This window comes from Egretta garzetta, unplaced genomic scaffold (genome assembly GCF_000687185.1).
Source record: "Egretta garzetta isolate BGI_Z169 unplaced genomic scaffold, ASM68718v1 scaffold94, whole genome shotgun sequence".
Taxonomy (NCBI): domain Eukaryota; kingdom Metazoa; phylum Chordata; class Aves; order Pelecaniformes; family Ardeidae; genus Egretta; species Egretta garzetta.
Genome location: NW_009259683.1, coordinates 6,986,130 through 7,004,519, shown reverse-complemented (window position 1 = coordinate 7,004,519; position 18,390 = coordinate 6,986,130). Strand labels below are relative to the sequence as shown.

The 18,390-nt window shown below is 42.8% G+C and overlaps 1 protein-coding gene across 1 annotated transcript in view; it reads left to right on the top strand.

Annotated features, from left to right (window-relative positions):
- NPY (neuropeptide Y) overlaps positions 1-8,108 on the top strand; it is a 9,630-nt gene extending 1,522 nt beyond the window's left edge. The window contains exons 2-4 of the mRNA XM_035894065.1: positions 3-184; positions 4,857-4,937; positions 8,084-8,108. Of these exons, the coding sequence (XP_035749958.1) occupies positions 3-184; positions 4,857-4,937; positions 8,084-8,108 (288 nt within the window). The remainder of the gene's footprint in view (positions 1-2; positions 185-4,856; positions 4,938-8,083) is intronic.
- Positions 8,109-18,390: the final 10,282 nt, after the last annotated feature.

The following is an 18,390-nucleotide window of genomic DNA, read 5'->3' as shown; positions in this document are numbered from 1 at the left end:
AGGGCACCGTGAGGCTGTGGGTGTCGGTGCTGACTTTCACCCTGTCGCTGCTGGTCTGCCTGGGGACGCTGGCAGAAGCGTACCCCTCCAAACCGGACAGCCCCGGCGAGGACGCCCCCGCAGAGGACATGGCCAGATACTACTCGGCGCTGAGGCACTACATCAACCTCATCACCAGGCAGAGGTAGGCAGAGCGGCCCGGCCAGCATCTCCCTTTCCCACTCTCCGGGCTACCTCTTTCCTTGGCAAGGCTTTGGGGAGGAAAGTGGGGTGCCCCCTCACACCTGGGTGTCTTGCCCTGCTTCCCCCACCGACACAGAGAAAGATGGGGTGCACAGACTCCATTTAGAGAGCGAAGCCATGCACCCCTGAGTCACCTCTGGGTCCAGAGCTGAATTTCCACCATCCAAGTTGGCAGAAGGGGCAGGGGTGTTGATGCTGCCTCTGCTCTTGCATCCCTTTCTATCCCTGGCACAGTCAGGCTGGCAGGCAGGAGCATGAACCACAGGGCAGCGTGCATGGGGAGACCCCCCCAAAAGGGAGAGAAAACATAACTAATCTGGGAGCTGGAGAGAGTTCGATAGGGCAGTAGGAGCCGGTTCACACTTCTGTTGCTGCCACTGACTCCAGTGAAGATTTTGATGAGAAAAAGTGACCCTCTAGCCTTGCTGAGGAGTTGTAGTAGTCCAGATGCTTTGCGCTTTGCCAGCTACTTCATGCAGCTGTGAGCACCAAAAACTCTCTCAAGACCACAAGCAAGAACCCAAGCCCAAGCTGAAAGCGAAAAGAGTGTGACTCGAACCTGCCTGGCTCTAAACTGGCTTTCTGGGGATGACTGTGCTTGTTAAAGTAGGGGTAAAGGCTCAGTCTGAAAAAAGTGCAAATTATTATAAAAAATCATTTTCTTTGGGAGCATCTGTCCAGTTGAGACTGTGTGATTAACAGAAGTTTCCCCTGAGGTCCCTGAACAGTGTGTGACCCAGAAGAGCTTTGACATATTTATCTATTTGTTTAATATTAAAACCAGATGAGAGGTCTAAAATTAGGCTTTCATTTGTCCCTCTAGAAGTCTGAAGAATTAAATTAGAAGGGAGGCTATCGTGTAACTGAGAGCTTTCCCAGCAAGCCCATAACATTGCCTGCCAGTGCACTAATAGCATAACACAGATGAAGCGGCTGATAGAAATACAGCTCTTCAGTCCTGAACTTTTAAAGCAATATTCACAACTCGTTCATGTGTATGGCATGCTTCTGTGTGATAGCCTGTGCTCGGATAACTTTTTGCTTCTAGGTTACTGCTAAAATAATCTGATCCTCAAGTTCTGCCTCTGCTGCCCTTTTCCCTTGCATGTGGCGGGATTTCCAGGCTCGTCCCTTATTTCTTCTTTTGTTTCTTTCCTCTCCAATTTCACAGGTGGTTCCTGTCCAAAATCAGGTCATATTTAAAAACAAACAAGCAAAAAAACTCCAAACCCAACCAAATGAACCCTCTTTTCTGCATTCAACCTCCACTTCTGGCGTGTGCCCTGTATGCTTGCTTTAATGTTGACTGTCTAGCTTTTTTTCCCCTAATTTCTGGGGTGCAAGTACACAATTCGGAGACTGAGACTGCTTTCATTCTTCTGTGTGGATTTGGGTTCTGAAATGAACTGAAATAGTTATCATTGCTGATGGATAAAACAATGCAGAATTTAAATTTTGTTCTTCAGATTTTACCTAGATTTCCCACCCACCTTCTTATAATTAACAGGAACAGAATTGACTTGGAAGTACAAGAAAGCTGGAGAAAAAACCCCACCTTAAGGCAACGTCATGATACACATTTTGAAGTTGACTATGTAGGTTAACTGAAAAAAAACAAACCCAAAAACGTGAGCTGTTTCCCCTGTGTGGTGAATTAACAGCACAGAGGTGAAGTAAGTGCTGCCTCTGTTTGGAAAGCTTAACTGAGCTCCTGGAGGTCCCCTATTTCAGCAGTGACACAGTCACTTGCAAAATGAATCAATAGCTTTTGAAACATTTTGGACTGCTCTCAGGATGATCATTTGGTCTGTTTCAGCGGGTGTGCTTGAAGCTTTCTCTCTCCTTACAGCTTTTTGCCCCTGCCTTTTGTGCATGATGCTGCTTGGGAGCCCTGTAACAGGGAGCAGGCGAGGGGTCCAGGGGCTCTCCCTACTCCTGGTGTGGGTGCCTGAGCTGTGCTCAGCCTCCTGCCAGAGCTGGTGCCCCCAGCCTGGTCACTGTGCAGCTGGTGAGGTGGAGCAGTTAAGAGCATGTTGGGAAGAGATGAAGAGATCGATGCTTTTTTCTCTTCAGGTTCATCTGTCTAGTCTTGTTTGATGTTTTTGTGATTATGAGTAACCTTCTGGCTCATCCACCTGTCTTCTGCTTCTGGCCTAACCCAAGCATTTGAGTGTCATTCCCCTCCAAGGTACTGTGACACGCAAGGTCTTCACCCCAGCTCCCATGAAGCTTCTTCTTCTTTCCAGCCCATCTTTCTCTTCTTTAGACCTTGTCGGTGTGGCTGTTTTGCTTCCTTTCTCCTTTGAGATCCTTCTCCTTCAGATCCATCTCACTTTGCTTCAGACATCTGTGCCCATCAGCTTTATGCCCCTTTGAGGTTAGCTGAGGGGAACAGGTACTTGTAGGGTGCAGTAAGTATGTTTAGTCTTCAGTCCCTTTGACTTCAGCTGGAGTTGTGGGTTATCAGCATTCCCGAAAAAAGGCCTTGCTGTCTCAAGCTGAGCATAAAACCTGCAGGTATTTTCACAAAGCTTGGAACCTCATTCTTTTAAAACAGCAATAATATTTGATAAAAGTGTTTCCCAAACAGCAAAAAAAAAAAAAGCCTGGCTTTCTGTGTTCATGTTGTCTCAGTGCTGGGCAGGGCAGACAAGGAGCAAAGCACAAAGCAGCTGGAGCAAAGATCTTCCAAGGCATTTCCTTCAGTAAGAAGAGTTTGACTTTGTCCATGGCCTCTTTTTATTATGGCTGTAGTATGGTTGTTTCCCAGTGGCAAAATTACGGGGCAGACAGGAGGCCCGGACATCTGATGTCGGAGGAGCAGCTGCTCCTTGGCCAGCCCTGGTGGTCTCAGTTGGTAATTGCCTTGTTCGCAGCTTTGCTGTGTGAGGACGTGGTGGGTCCATCCAGCTCAGGTAGCAGCACTGATCTAGCTAAGGCGCTGAAGGTATCTCCCCAACACAGTCATCGTCGTGATTTGTTTGGATCTCCGCACTCCAGAGAGTTGCTACCCATTTCTTATTCAGACAAAACTTTCCAAGAGATTAGTGGGAGTTTTGCCCAAGTGGAAGCTGTTAGAGCAAGTTGTTGATTTGTTAAATCGATTTCTTTAAAACAATGGCAAATTAGATTCCCCCTCAGTTGAAGTCCAGGTCACATACATATTAATTGGAACAGGGAAATAGAAAGAAAGAAATCCCTTTGCGGTGGTGGAGTGCAAGGTATTTGATCATGCTTCATTGCGTTATTGTAATAGCATTTTACTATGGCTGGTTCTTTGCAGATACCTGCTTTCAGTCAGTTTAGATTAAGAAATTTACTTTAAAATTCTGAAACTGATGCTTTGTCTTTCTGCGGCACAGGTGATATACTAAAGTGATTAAGGCAATGTAAAAATGCAAAAAGGTTTAATAAAATGATTGAAAGGTGCGATATGTTTCCACTTTTCAGTAAGCCATGCCATCAACAGGTAAAACGGCTAGCTTTTGAAATATAGTTTGGGAATTTTTTGGGGGTTATTTCCTTGAAATTTAGATCAAGTCATTGGAGAAATGTCTTGATAGCAATGGATAAAATCTAAGTAAGTCCCTAATTACACCTTTGATTTCTCCGGAATCGGAATTTCACTCACGTAGCATTCGCAAAGCTGTTACCTGTTAATATATTTCGTGATTCAAACTAATTACATACACAAGTTACAAACCATGATCTTAATTCTGCGCAACCAAAGGAGCATTTGCTTATAGTAATTGCTCTTAGGCTAATGAATCCTTATAGTGAAAAAGTGTCTGTCAAGCTGGCTGCTCTTTGTTACTTCTGTTTTCTCAGGAAAAAAAGAGCAAGTTGCTTCCCAAGAACCAGGAATTGCAGTACTTTCAATGTTGAGCAATGTATAGCATCCAGGATTTAAAAAAAAAAAAGCAAGAGAAAGAGAGCTGCTGCCTAAATATAGGATAAAGGTATCCAGTGATATCCCATTTAATAGAAGAACTCTGATTCAGAAAGTTTTCTCTCCCATGGCCATGTAGTTCAAAAGTGATGATTACCTTGGGGTAGCTCAGTTTTTACAACCTAATGTGCTATGTGTTGGGCAGCCCCAAATGTACTAGCTGTCTTAAAAAATCTCGGCTCGTTCCTTGGATAATATGGCATATCTGAGTTAGTTTTCTATTCACTTAATAGATAAAGTTGACTTCTTGTTTACAATACAGTAGCATCTAAAACAATGCAGAAGGTAATGAGAAGATGGAATTGGGTTTGTAGGCAGGAATGGCACCCTCGGAGGTCACGTCACGCACAGCTTCCTCCCCCTTCTTCCATGCTCACGTCAGTAACGTGCAAGACCTTAGAGTATCCAGGAACAGCCATCAAATTGAGAAATATTCAGAGTTTCTCAATACTATCATGTAATATGATTATGGAAAGAATATATCCAGTCCTGAACATTTTCTCACATGGCTAAGTCAAATTAAGTTAGAATACTTGCTGGAAAGGTGTCTTTATGTCTGCTCTATTCAGTTTTTCTGAAAAGATTTGTGTAATGGTTCCATGCTTAGTCTTCATTTTTTAAAAACTGGCATATACAAAAATACAACTTTTTTCTCTTTCCTTAGATATGGAAAGAGATCAAGCCCAGAGACACTGATCTCAGACCTCTTGTTGAGGGAAAGCACAGAAAATATTCCTAGATCCAGGTAAGTATGAAAAAGTTTTGTGGTGGCTTTCACTTCTCATTTAGATTTAAAAGTTTCATTTGTTATCAGTAAATATGTTTCACAGGGAGAAAACATATGCCACCAACAGCTGGGTAGACACATGCTGAAAAAAATATTTAAATTCCTTTTTTGTTAAAAGCTAGCACCATCTATAAATGCAAGAAATGCTTTACCAGACATAATATAGTTCAAACTCCTCATTCCAGGCCATAGCTGCTGTTTGGAGGAAGGGAAGCATTCCCCCATTGCTTGCTCCTACTGGGCTTTATTACACAGAATTGTATGCTGATGACAGTTTAGAGCCACAAAAATGGTGTATTTCTACTCATCTGCCACTCAAAGAGGTTTAAATTTTTCCTCTGAAGTGTATGAGTGGTAAATATGCACATACGTTAATTTAGACACAAATGCACAGCTATGACTGTTCTTTAAAATACAGTATTTCACATTGGTTTTGTACCTAATATTTTACAAAGGGAAAAAAGGCCTTTGTATTTCCATCTGTACTTGGTTTAAAATAACAGTGGTGTTTCAAGCAGCAGTGGGATTTCAAATGTACAAGTTGTATTTATCTAGTTAGGTGATGACCCTTTAGCTATAATGTAAGACACTGTAATAGTGACTACAACTTACACAGCTAAAAGTAAGTGTGTTGAAAAAGTAAGATACAGGTGGCGTGTCTGTGTGTCTCATGAAAGAAAATATTAGTTCTAGTTTTGCTTACAGTCAAGCATGAATGACCTCAGTTTAAGCCTTTACTGATAGCCTGAAGTTTGCTGTTAGTACTTCTACTGCAGAAATACATATTTTATGCAGTAGTCATCTCAGGAGTCTACAAGCAAATGCTCTGCATTTTCATCAGCTGTGCAAAGCCTCAGTTAGACCCGTTAGGTACTTAAGCATAATAGTCTGCAGCACCGAACTTAGGGCGTGATCTTTTCACTGAAAGGTGTCCAAAATTTCTACTGCCGTCAAGGGAGGTTGTCCATGCGACTTGCGGTTTTGTGCGTCGGGAGGCCGTTGACTTAGGGTTTGATGACTAACCACAGCGGTGGGAACGCACTTTTCTCTGCAGATGCTTATGTAAAAAACTGCATGGAGTGCAGTGAAATGTATGAGACTATTTTGTGTTTGGTAATGACAAGGCAGAGCCCTCACATAATGGGAAATTTCCGCTGCCATGAATTTGAGGCAACACACAGGGTAGTACAAAGTCTAATACTCTCTGTAATTTTCACCCCTTCATAACAAAACTTTATAGTTATTATTATTGTTTCAATAATGCTATTTATAACACACCAGGGAGCAAAAACTCATGAGCAAAATAACAAACTAGTCTGCATATAAGATCAAGAATTGATGAGAAACAGATTTTTATTTCATACCCCCTGTAACAGCACTTTAAACTGAGTATGGTATTTGTCATTCATTGATGACAATTATGGGAGTCCTGGGAACAATGATGTCTAGTTTCCTATGGATATGTTTTCTAGGATAAAATCCTGTATGGATTCTGAACCCCGCTCCAGCTTTTTCCTCCATGTGAGGACATAATTAAATCTTCTTCCTACCCAGTCCTGTGTTTTATGGCGCATCAGGAACTTAGTATCTCTGAGATATCTGTACCTCTCTCTGACTTGGTTGAAATGGTCCAGAGGGTTTGAAAGCTGGTGGGGAAGTCAGGGGAGCCATGCAGGAGTGGACAGCTGGACACACAGCAAATATGCCCAGGTACAACAGGGCTGCCTAAGCTTTCCTCCTGGAGGAAGCCAGGCCAAATGAATGAAAGGCAGGCTGCCATTATTCTGAAGTTAAATTAATGAAGTATATGTTATAGAAATAGTTATATATGCAGCCAGTTCTGGAGCAGATGTAATTTGCACTTAGTGAATCAGTGAGAGAGAGACTCATTTCATGAATTCTTGCGAGCGAACTTTGTAACCAAACATTGAGGTATTAATAAACAACTTACCTGTATTCGGCTCGGCCGGCCTGCTTTGATGTTTCACTCTTGCTGACCAATATATGCCCCAAAGTATTTTTCAGCCTAGGTGTATGGCTGACCATATAAAGAAAGTTTAGAGAGATTCTTACGGAAACCAGTTAAAGTATAGGAAGTTAAGCAATAAAGAAAGGAGGCACCTTGACCTGGGCTCAAATGAGTCCTTATGACAAAAACATGTCATGTGGCATGTTTCTGATCTTATTGAGCCTGTAGAGTCATGAGAAAAACTTTAAAACTCAGTAATAGGATGTGTCTCCCCTACTATTGCCTCTTCAAAAGTTAGGTATTGAGTGGTAAGTAGTTGTCTAGGCTGCCTTTGCAGTCAATCGGAGGGATGGGTATCTCCAAAATGAGCTTTCCATCTGAAAATTGCCAGGATCAATTGCCCACTCAAGGTGTCAGCATCTCCCCAGTGATAGTGAAGGAAGACTAGATGCCCAGCTTTTAGATGGCAAAAATTATGGCAAGTGCATTTCCTCTAGTCTCTCTCCATGTTCTCCACTTCTTGACTTACCTGCTGTGTAGACAGAACAGCTATTTGCAAGCAGAGGATCTCTAGATCAAATCCTGCCCTCAGCATGCCTTTCAACATGGATTTCAAATGTTTGATGTTGAGCAGTGGAATACCACAATAATATTTTAGGATGGTGGCTGTGGACTTCAGTTTTGTTTGAAGGTGCTAACAGCATGATGTGGGTTTTTTTGTGTTTTTTTTTAGTTCAGTGAATTCTCTTTGGAAATTGTTTACTCCTGATTAAGAGTGAGAAACATGTCTATTTGTCTTTCAACTTATCATAGTTTTCTAGCTGAATTTCATTACATGCTTCTTAATGGCATAAAGCAGCTTTGCAGTGCGTCTCAGTGGTGTAAAAACGTGCCATCTGGGCAGCAGTGTGGAGGGGCGGGTTCTGGTACAAAGAATAGACATCTGGCCAACCAGGATGCCCCTGCTTTAATGACAGTTGCATATACAATCTTCAACTGCAAATGCATATATGTATTCCTTATTGCTGCTATTATTAAAATGAAAATTTTAGGTAGTTCTAACTTTGGGATTTTCAGAAGGGGGTTTATAATGTGTTTAATGGTTTTTTTTTTTTATTCATAATATGTATTGCAGGTTTGAAGACCCTTCGATGTGGTGATGGGATTTTCAGCACACCATCAAAACTTTTCCTAATTTTCAGTTCATACTCCATGCCTCTGAAGCAAATCATAGCGTCATTCCCAGTGCATGCAGCCATTGTACTGAATTCTGTAGAGTTTTTCCTTCATCATATTTGTATATACCTTTATTTAAATAAATTATTTGTGCATTCCAACATATAACATACTTAAATGAAAACATGCAACCCTGTCATTGGTATAGCAAAGAGTTGTTTTAAACTATTAAAACTGAATTATAACCTCTCTGTGGTCTAAAGTAGTATGGACAACAAGAGTGTCACACTTATTACAGTAATTAATGCGCCAAGTAAGATAAAGACATCATTTGTTGTACCCTCAAACTCAGCTCAGCTGCTTGATTTATACAAAACTGTTTAACATAATTTATCGCAGACTACATAATTTAGGAAAATAATGCTCTGGGAGGCAATTTTCCAGAATCACCATACTAAAAACTTACTTAGTACTTACATTGACAAATGTATTAAAATGAATAGCATTTTCAAAATACAAAGGAGTAAGTCATTGCTTAATTCTGCTAACTCCTCAGAACTGGTTTGAAGCTTGACTGTAAGCCTGAATTAGGAATTTCAAAGCATACAGATGTAAGAAAGATCTTTGTTTTAGCAATATGCATAGCAGCAGAAAACAATATCTAAAGTACCTCATAAAACAGGACAAACCTACAGGTGTTTGTACCAGAAGAGAGACACTTAACATTGCCTAAGGGCTTGTAAAGGAGCACATTGATAAATCACAACCCTTTGGGTAGCTGCACTCTGAGCCTCTCTCATTTGGAGTCAGTCATGGTTTCTGTTTCCACCACTAGAAGGTACCTGAAACAGGGACAAGGGGAACTGTCTTCCATTTTTAATTTTCTTTTTTTATTTTATTTTATGAACTTTATCACTAGGCTAATGAGGGACTTAGACGCAAGGACCTCTGAAGAAACCCTCTAAGTTTTTATTCAAAGTAACATAACGTAATGGGAGCACATTGCCCTTGTTCTCGAGTGGTTTGGTTCACAGTTACGTACCTCGCAGTATGACTAGGAACCACACTGGCCATGACGCAAATGCTGGTCCTTGGTTCTTGATACTTAGGCACAACTTCTTTTATTTAGATACTGTGACTAAACACTAGGTAATAAAGCACATAAAGAGTTCCAAATAGGAAAATTATCAGTGCAAAGGTATTTACATCTCATTCCCACTTTTCAAATGTTTCCATGTGGCTGTTGTACCCAGGAGAGATGCATCAGTGAAAGTAAGTTCCAGATTTCTATAAATGCACACTGTATGCATTTGCAAAGCGTTACCAGGTTCCCAGGACCTGCTAGCTTTTGTGGTCACTCTTCCTTCAGTAAAGCATAACATATTTTTCCTTTTCATGAAAAACTTGGGTGTCATTGGAATGGGCAAATTTTGCTTTCAGCAGCAATATTTTCACTTACAGCTTTGGTGATGGGTTCCACAGTGCTACACGTGAAACTGTGAGGATTAAGAGCAGTCTAGTATTACAAAAATATTTGGGGCCCCCGGTATAAACTGTTGCCACCCAAGGCAGTAAGTGACAATGTTCAGAGGGACTCCAGGTTGGCCACAGTTTGCTGGGGCTAGCAGGAGGCCATCAACTGCAGGCCAGGACCTGCTGGGTTAGAGTCCACATAAAGTTCTGCTTTGAATAATTATTAAAATGAAAATTGGAAATTAGTGAGGTATTTGCTATATCATCTCTAATTCCTGGTAATTCCTAGAATCTATCTATACATAAATGACCATGTAAATGATAAAATCAGTAGGTGATAAACTAAACTCATGTTGCTTAGCACTGTCATCACAAATGTGCTTTAGTGGAGAAAGAAAGAGTGAAAGGAGAATTAGTGCATGCTAATTGCTTGTGCTGAGTTGGTCACTCAATTACCTGAGTTTTTTTAAACTTTAAGAACACCCATCTGTACAGAAAAGCTAGAAAAAACTAAAAAATGCCAGGTTTATTACCTTATGAGCTGTCAAAGACAGAAGCAAGGCAAAGCACTCACGCAATATTTATCTATCCACATTGTGCTGTGATTTTATTTCTAAAATCTTCCTCTTTATTTCTAAAATCCTTCCTCTGTGGCAGACACAACGTTGCCTTAGAAGTCCAGTGTGCTTAGTGCTTACCTTCCTTGTGTACTTCATATACCACTCTTGACAGGCCAGGACATTGAAAATATTGGATCAGCTCTCCAAATCACAGATAGACTTAAAAAATGACCTGTGAAATGAAGATAAATGCTGGATTTGTTTGGTGTGGCTTCTGCCTTTTGACTTTAGGGTTAACCTTTTCATTTTTTTTTCTCTTTAACCATGAGAAACAGAGCCTTGTTTCTAAAACAAAGGCTGAAATTTATGTCAGAATCTGAGGAAGTCCCAGGAAAAATAACAAGAATTGAGAAACATAAAAGTAGGTGATAGTATTTTCTCCTTTATTTATTATGTGGTTGAAATCATGAGGAATGTACATAGATAGGTGTAAAACATTTAAAAGACAGTCCACTTTTAGCTTTCGCAATTTCTGTAATATATGTCTCAGTTATGCCCAACTTTGATTTAATCAAAGAGTGGATCTAGATGATCCCATGTATCTTCTCTTCTAGGAGAGGAAATTTTTGCTATCCTTTTCTCTCTTCAACCTGAGAAACCCAGCTCATTGCAATGCTTTCAGCTCTGAAAGTCTTCTGTGCCAAAAGACACAGGTTCCTCAGTCCTCCTCTGATGGGTATTTCTCTTCTCTGTAGCCATGGAGTGAAATGTTGTCCCTGTGATTGGTGTTGGACCAAACTGGGATGGCGTGGGTGCCCCCTGCCCTGCTGCTGGCCTGCTGCTGTCCCCTTTCCCTGGTAAAGGGGAAAGAGCCGCCTGAATTTTCCTCACTTGTCATCCAAGAAGTGGAAACCCTGCTCTGGTGGCATGAAGAGGTCATGGACAGCCTCCTGCAGGCAGGGCAGTTTTGCTCTGCCAGACCATCCCGAACGCAGGGAGAAGGAATCCCCACTGCAGCCTCCATCACCTGCTGGAAGACGCAGGGAAGCAGGGAGGTGATGGTGGCGTAGAACTAGAGAGGACATGGGCACAGGAGATTTGGGGGGTGAATGGCTGTGCTGGTGACATTACGCTGGCAGCCAAGGCAAGAGTGATCTTGATAGATGTCCTGACCCCAAAGCAGGCCCTGGATGTAGGAGCACTGGCCGCCCCAGTCAGGCAGCTACGCTTCGGCCGGGGATGAGGAGGGTGGTAGGGCACCCACTGCAGACCCCCAGTGCTTCCTCATGGTGCTCCAGGGTGGGCAGCGCTGCCAAAAAATACTGTGTTGCATTGGGATGAAGTGGGATTTACCTGGTAGCTGGCAAATAAATACCAAGTTTCAGCTGCAGCATCAAATGTTTTCCATAGTGGTTTGCACCATCTTCTCAAGCTCTGCCGGCCCCTCACCCTGGTGCTTAGGCTGAGGCACCCAGCAGCACTCAGCACGTGTGGGAGGGGGATTTTTAAGCTGAACTGGCCATTGCTCTGTGGTTCCCGTGGGATTGCACCTGCTCTTGCATGGCCACATGACATTCAGGAGCACCAAATGTAAATCTAACACAGGATCTTTTTTCTCCTTCCCACCCTTGTGTTATCACCTGATGACTGTTGGCCACTAAAAGTCAACAAAAATCTTAAAACAAAATTCCGCAGAAGATAGACTAGAATTTGTTGTGACAGAGTCTCTATTTGCCTCGTGAAATTTTCCTTTGAAAAGCCAAAGTCAGAAGATGAGAAACAGCAGAATACCAGGAAAAGGCAGCTGTGGCTTTGTAATGCAAAAGTTGAGAGAATGTGTCTCCTTTACATTTCCAAATCGAGCTGTTGGAAGATGTGGGTACTCTTCACTTCCCTTTGTACAGGTGCTGTAAAGCATCCCCTCCCTTTTTGCCAAAAACCCCTTTGGGTTAAAAAAACACAACCAAAAAAACCTAGTAAAAATAAATTCCTTTCAGAAAAGCTTTCATTTTTCAAGTGTTAGGAAAAATCTTATTAGGAAATATTTACTAGAATATCTTTTCTTTCATTAATTTGTGTTTTCTCTTGAAATGAAAAACATTACAGGTTTTGATTACTTTCAAGGTTCAGTTCAGGCTGTTCTTCTCTAGCTGGTAACTGGGAGGAAAAGATGCCGTTGTCATCCTTCCCACTTGGCACAACTCAGCTGTTTCACAAGCTTAGAATAACTGTTGCTGGATGTTGACAGTAATCTAGTAATATTCAGCAAGGTATTTAAGTGAATGTTTTCTAAAATTAAATCCAAACCTGATTTTACCGTTACTTCTTTTTTTTTTTCTTTTTTGCTCAGAGAGTCCCAATCTGTCTGTGTGCCTAGGAATAAGAAAAGGTGAAGTTTCTCCTAGGACCACCCCATCTGTAGATAAGCAGCTCTGAGAAACACCTTTATGGGTGTGAAAGTGTAGCCCTTAAAGGAGATAGGATTTGGCAAAAAGTAAGTGGTTTGTATCACTCCCCATGTTGCTGTCTAAACCAGACGGATCTCAAAAGCTAAACAAAGCTATGGCAGCTATACAGTAGCTGGGATCTCTTGTGTGTGAACCAAATAAGCGGATTCAGACCAAAGAAAAAGAGTTGCCAACATGGATTTCAGTGAAATCAGAAAACTAAACACAAAATCTATCACTTAGCGACAGTTTATGAGCCTGGGATACTTCTCAAGAGCCTCAGAGTTATAAAGCAATGCCTGGCTTCCAGTCAATAATACACAAATTCTGGATTATCACATCAAAATTTGAAATTATGTCAGATATGTCTAATTCTAATATTTAATAATTGTTTCCTGTTAAAAATTCTCAAAGAGCAATTTAACACACACAGTAATGAAAATCTAAAAAACCCTCTCGCTTTATTTTAGTGGGTTAGTACCCTGTGTGAGAAATTGCTACTGAGCAGAAATTGCCTAACTAATGCAGTAGTTCCTATCAGGCTGGTGTATTTTATTTATCTGGCTTTATTGTTATCAGTCATTTATTTATCTGTATTACAGCAGCATCTGGAGACTCCAGATATGGGGCTCATTGTGCTCCGGTCTGTAGGACCGTAATAAAAAAAATAAGCCTAGACTAGATAGTTATTCCACCCACATGCAAAGAAAGAAAGTGAGAGGAAACTTGGGCTCATAAATAAATATGGTAAGTAGGTTTTAGGGGTCCTACTGCACCTGCAGGCTTGTCCTTATAGACTCTTTGATTACAGCAATTAAGAACGTGCTATAAAGCAAGTAGTGCAACGTTATCTTGTTTCCCATTAATATGTGTGTCTGCTAAGCTCTTCCTCATCTAAGTTATTTGCTTTTCTCTAATGACCAGGTCTTTGCCAGGCCCAGAGACCTTCCAAGCTATGTTTAGCCTAGACCTACAAGAAGCTCCCGCCTGCCTGTGTCTGACACAGAGCTCCGGTCTTCCACTTGCTGCAGACCGTGAACTCCCACTAACCTCCGTCCAAATACAAGATTTTACACATACCCCAGGCCAATCCAGTTGTGAAGGCAAAGGGTGATCCTGCCACTCACTTTAGCCTCAGCCTGGGGCCAGGCTATCGAGATGCTGATTACAGGAAAGTACCACTGCCAGGCTGTTCTGGTAACTGGGTATACTCTGAATCGGAGAAACTGTCTAGAGATAACTGTTGTTGTGATGGGTTAACCTTGGCTGGACGCCAGGTGCCCACCAAGCCACTCTTATCACTCCCCTCCTCAGCTGGACAGGGGAGAGAAAACTATATTGAAAGGCTTGCAGGTTGAGATAAGGACAGGCAGGGATCATTCACCAGTTACCACCATGGGCAAAACAGACTCAACTTGGGGAAATTCACTTATTACCAGTCATATCGAAGTAGGAGAGAAAAAAACACCCAAACCTGAATCTTAAAACACCTGCTCCCTGCCCCTCCCTTCTTCTTGGGCTTAACTTCACTCCTGATTTCTCTACCTTCTCCCCCGCAGTGTTGCAGGGGGACGGGGAATGGGGGTTGGGGTCAGTTCATCACACGCTGTCTCTCCTGCTCCTTCCTCCCCTGGGGAGCACTCCTCACCCTCTGCCCCTGCTCCAGCGTGGGGTCCCTCCCACGGTAGACAGTCCTCCACGAACTGCTCCAGCCTGGGTCCTTCCCATGGGCTGCAGTTCTTCATGAAGTGCTCCAGCGTGCCTGCTCCAGCATGGGCTTCCCATGGGGTCACAGCCTCCTTCAGGCACCCCCCTGCTCTGGCGTGGGGTCCTCCCCAGGCTGCAGGTGGGGATCTGCTCCCCCGTGGGCCTCCCTGGGCTGCAGGGGCACAGCCTGCCCCACCATGGGCTGCACCAGGGGCTGAGGGGAATCTCTTCTCCGGCGCCTGGAGCCCCTCCTGCCCCTCCTGCTGCACTGGCCTGGGTGCCTGCAGGGCTGTTTTCTCTCACATCCTCCCACTTGTCTCTCGACAGCCGCTGTTCCCCAGCAGGTTTTTTTTTTCCATTCTTAATTACGTTATCCCAGGGGCGCTACCACTGTCGCTGATGGGCTCAACCCTGGCCAGCAGCAGGTCTGCCTTGGAACTGGCTGGCATGGACTTTATCGGATGTGGGGAAGCTTCTGGCAGCTTCTCACAGAAGCCACCCCTGCAGCCCCCCCTGCTACCAAAACCTTGCCACGCAAACCCAATACAGTTGTGCATGATTGGTTTTAGTTTATCCTGAGATTATTATTATTGCTGGTTGTTTAGAGCTGGGGCCATTTTTAGAATTTGGGTTAAGGCAGGGTTGGACCTGAATTTTAGACAGGTTAGTCCATAGTGTGCAATGGCAGACTTATTCCTTGTCCTTGATTTGTTAGATGCCCTGCTGTGCTCATGAAATGCCTTCACAAGGGGTCTTTGGGTAATGGGGAAGAAGAGTGGGGACTGCAGGTGGTGTCTCTGCCTGGAGACCCGTACGGGGCAGCCAGGACAAATAACGAGGTAAGAATAGCAAAACTCCTGAATTACCGTGGGCTTCCATAAGAGAACCTGGACCAGATGATCAAACACAATTATATGCCCAGACATGCAGATGGACAGCCAACGGGATTTTTTTAAAGCACCCTGTTGCCTAATTCTTAATGATCCACGACTGCTTAAACGCATGGGAAAAACCCGCAGGCCACCTCGAGCTGTTTGATTGCACCTAAAACCACAATAAACTTTGTGGATTTAGGATCCATGTTATGGACTCTCACACAGGGACTGATCATCAGCTCAGAAGATTCCAGACTTTCTGTTAACCTCATTTTCTTGTGCACTGGATAAGAGGGTCCCAGGCTGTGGGCTGCAGATGCAGTCCATGTCTCTGCTTTCCAGTTGTGGGTCTCAAAGTGTCTAAGTACCTTCGGAAATGTGGCTGGAGGCATCCCACCTTCAAAAGAGTGGAATTGATGGGAGCAGGAGTGCCATGAGATGTCCCTGCTGATACCACCAATGGTGACTAATACTGAACACAGCTATCACAGCATGCCCATGGCGGCTTTCCTGGTAGGCTGTAAATCAGCAGCATGTCCCAGAGGTACAAGGGCATGAAACGCTCTTTGTCAAAGAAATATGTTTGTATCAATTAAGAACGAGGGTTTAGGAGACTCTGTGCTAGGTAGGTGGCTGGGTCTCCAAGAAATCTTTCATACTTGTCTTTCCACAAGTTCCTGTGTCCCATTTTTAAGCTTCTTTTCCTTTAAAAAACACCTTTTTAGCTTCTGTTTTGGTTCACTTTCTTTTACGTGGAAGAAAAGAAGGACTGCAATTTGATGTTATTCTGCATTTATGATGCAAACTATTCTCGTAGCCAGGGATGATTTTCTTGAATTTATTGATTCATTCACTTCACCGTGTTTCTGATGACTGCTGTGGTTCAGCCGTCTCCCTCACTCAAGCCAGCTGGAAGTACTGTCTCTCCACACACCCTTTTACAAATCCTGTTCCATCAGTAATGGCACAGATTTTTTTTTTTTTAAAACCAATTGCTCCGGTACTTGTTTCACTGCATTATAAAACTTGAAGGTGGCTTCTGATTAAGTCATCTAAGCCAGGAAATAAATTTTATTAATTGAATATTAATAGTCCAAAGGCTTGGAAACTTTTTGGTATGGTCAGCTTTTTCTAAGGAGGAAGAGTCCAAGTTAAATAATCAGATCAATCAGAAATGTTAACTTGCTTTTAATGCATTCATATCTGAGATGTTTTAACTTTGACCTTGGTTGTTTGCTGCTTTCAAATCAGCAATCAGAAATGGCAGAAAATTACTGACTTTTGACGTGAAGCTTTGCATTGCTGCACCAAGACCTTAACTTAAATCTGCTTTTAAAAGTCGAATTGCATTTATCGCTGCTTAAAAATGCATCTTAAATTGGCTGCCTTATCTGTCTTAGCCAGAAGTACATTTTACATTTCTCCACAGGCGAACGGTGGTACCCGGCTCTGTCGCAGCTCAGCACACGTCAGTGTCTGTGCTTCTGCGCTGGTGGTGACTCTCACAATAGCCTGCAAGGACTAAAATATATTTCCTGTACCGTGAGTCAGACCTGGGCATTAATAATGAGTTGCATTTAAGTGGGAAGAAATAATTTTTCATTTCATATATCAGTTCTGATTTACCAGCTTCTTAAAAAAAAAAAAGAAATACCCAAACCCCCTGAAAATCACCTGCAGCAAAAAAGAGGTTCAGCTTTATGTTCTGTCAAGGAAATGGGCTGAGACAATGTGCTGCTAAATTTAAATTTTCTTAAGTGAGTTTCTCCCTGACCAGGTGTTACTCCACGCACTCAGTTAATGTCACTTCTCTTCACATCACCCTCCTTCTGTCCTTAGGCTGTTACCACTCTTCTCCTCCTTGATATAGAATCATAGAATCGTTGAGGTTGGAAAACACCTTTAGGATCATCAAGTCCAACCATTAACCTAACGCTGCCATCATCCCCATTATTTGATAGGGAACGTACCCCAGACTTCAAAGCTTATCGAAGGGGCATTGGCTGTCCTCAGGCCAAGTCACGGAGCAAAATGTCTGCTGCCCTACAGCAGAACAACCAAACGTGCAAAAATACGAGCCCTTCCTCTTGAAGTGTACCTGAGGGTATACAGGTATATTTCTGCTTTAAAATGCAGTTAAGGTTCCTCAGATTGATGTTTCTCATTTCTTCACCAGCTGGATAGCTATTATCCAAGCGAGGTTGGCTTACAGGCATCGCATTTACCCGGCGCTCTGCCTTCCCTGTTTGTCGTCACATGGCTGCTAAAAAGAAAGCAGTTTTTATATGGAAAATGTGTATTTCTATTGCAATTTTTGCCTCTTTTAATGTTACTTAGAAGTAAGAAAGGTTGATCATGTGATTTTGCCAGCCACACAGCTTCGTACACTGAAGCTGTGTTCTTTAATCTTGAAGTACCTTACTCCACATACAGTGCAATAGGGTGGGCTTTTCCCCGGTACTGTGACCCTCCCCAGTTGTGCCTATCCTCTGAGAGCTCTGCTCAGGCACCTCCCTGCCAAACTTGCAGTGTAATGACCATTCCCCTTAATTGATCTAATTAGGTAATGTCAGGCAAAGCTAAAGCAGATAAAAAAAATTGTCATTTGGAAGTACCAGAAATGAATGATTTGACGGGATTTTTTTTACAAAAGTGGTTGTAGAGGATTTTCCTATAGGTCTGGTGTGGAGATCTGTGTGAGATATCAAGCGGTAATTAGGGACCCGCGTTCTCCCCTTTTCACTATGGTTGGGAAGTGGCTTGTGAGGTGAACACGGAGTTGTGATGGTTGCCAGCTGTAGCAGAGAATCAGCTCTTTGTTGTATTGGATCAACATAAGGTGGCTGCCTTACCATTTTAGCAAGATTTTGGCTTAGCCTCCCTGTGGGAATTACAAGTTCCAGGCAGCTGGTGTTGGAAAGGTACACGGATAACTTTGATTAATGTGGGTTGTTAGTATGTCTTTGCAATTCAGAGTGAAAGCTGTGGCAGGGGCTAGCAAAGGTCCTCTGAGATTTAATACAACAGACAGCCCATCTCTGACCAGCAGCTGTGCTGGCCATGGAAACCTTGTGAGCAAAAAACCCGCTGGAGCTTGCAGAGAAGTAAAAAATTATTCTAAGAAACCATTATGTCCTGTGATTTTTGGGGACCACGTGTCTTTTTGCCCGTGTAAACTCAAAGGGGGGACATTTGGTTGAAAGA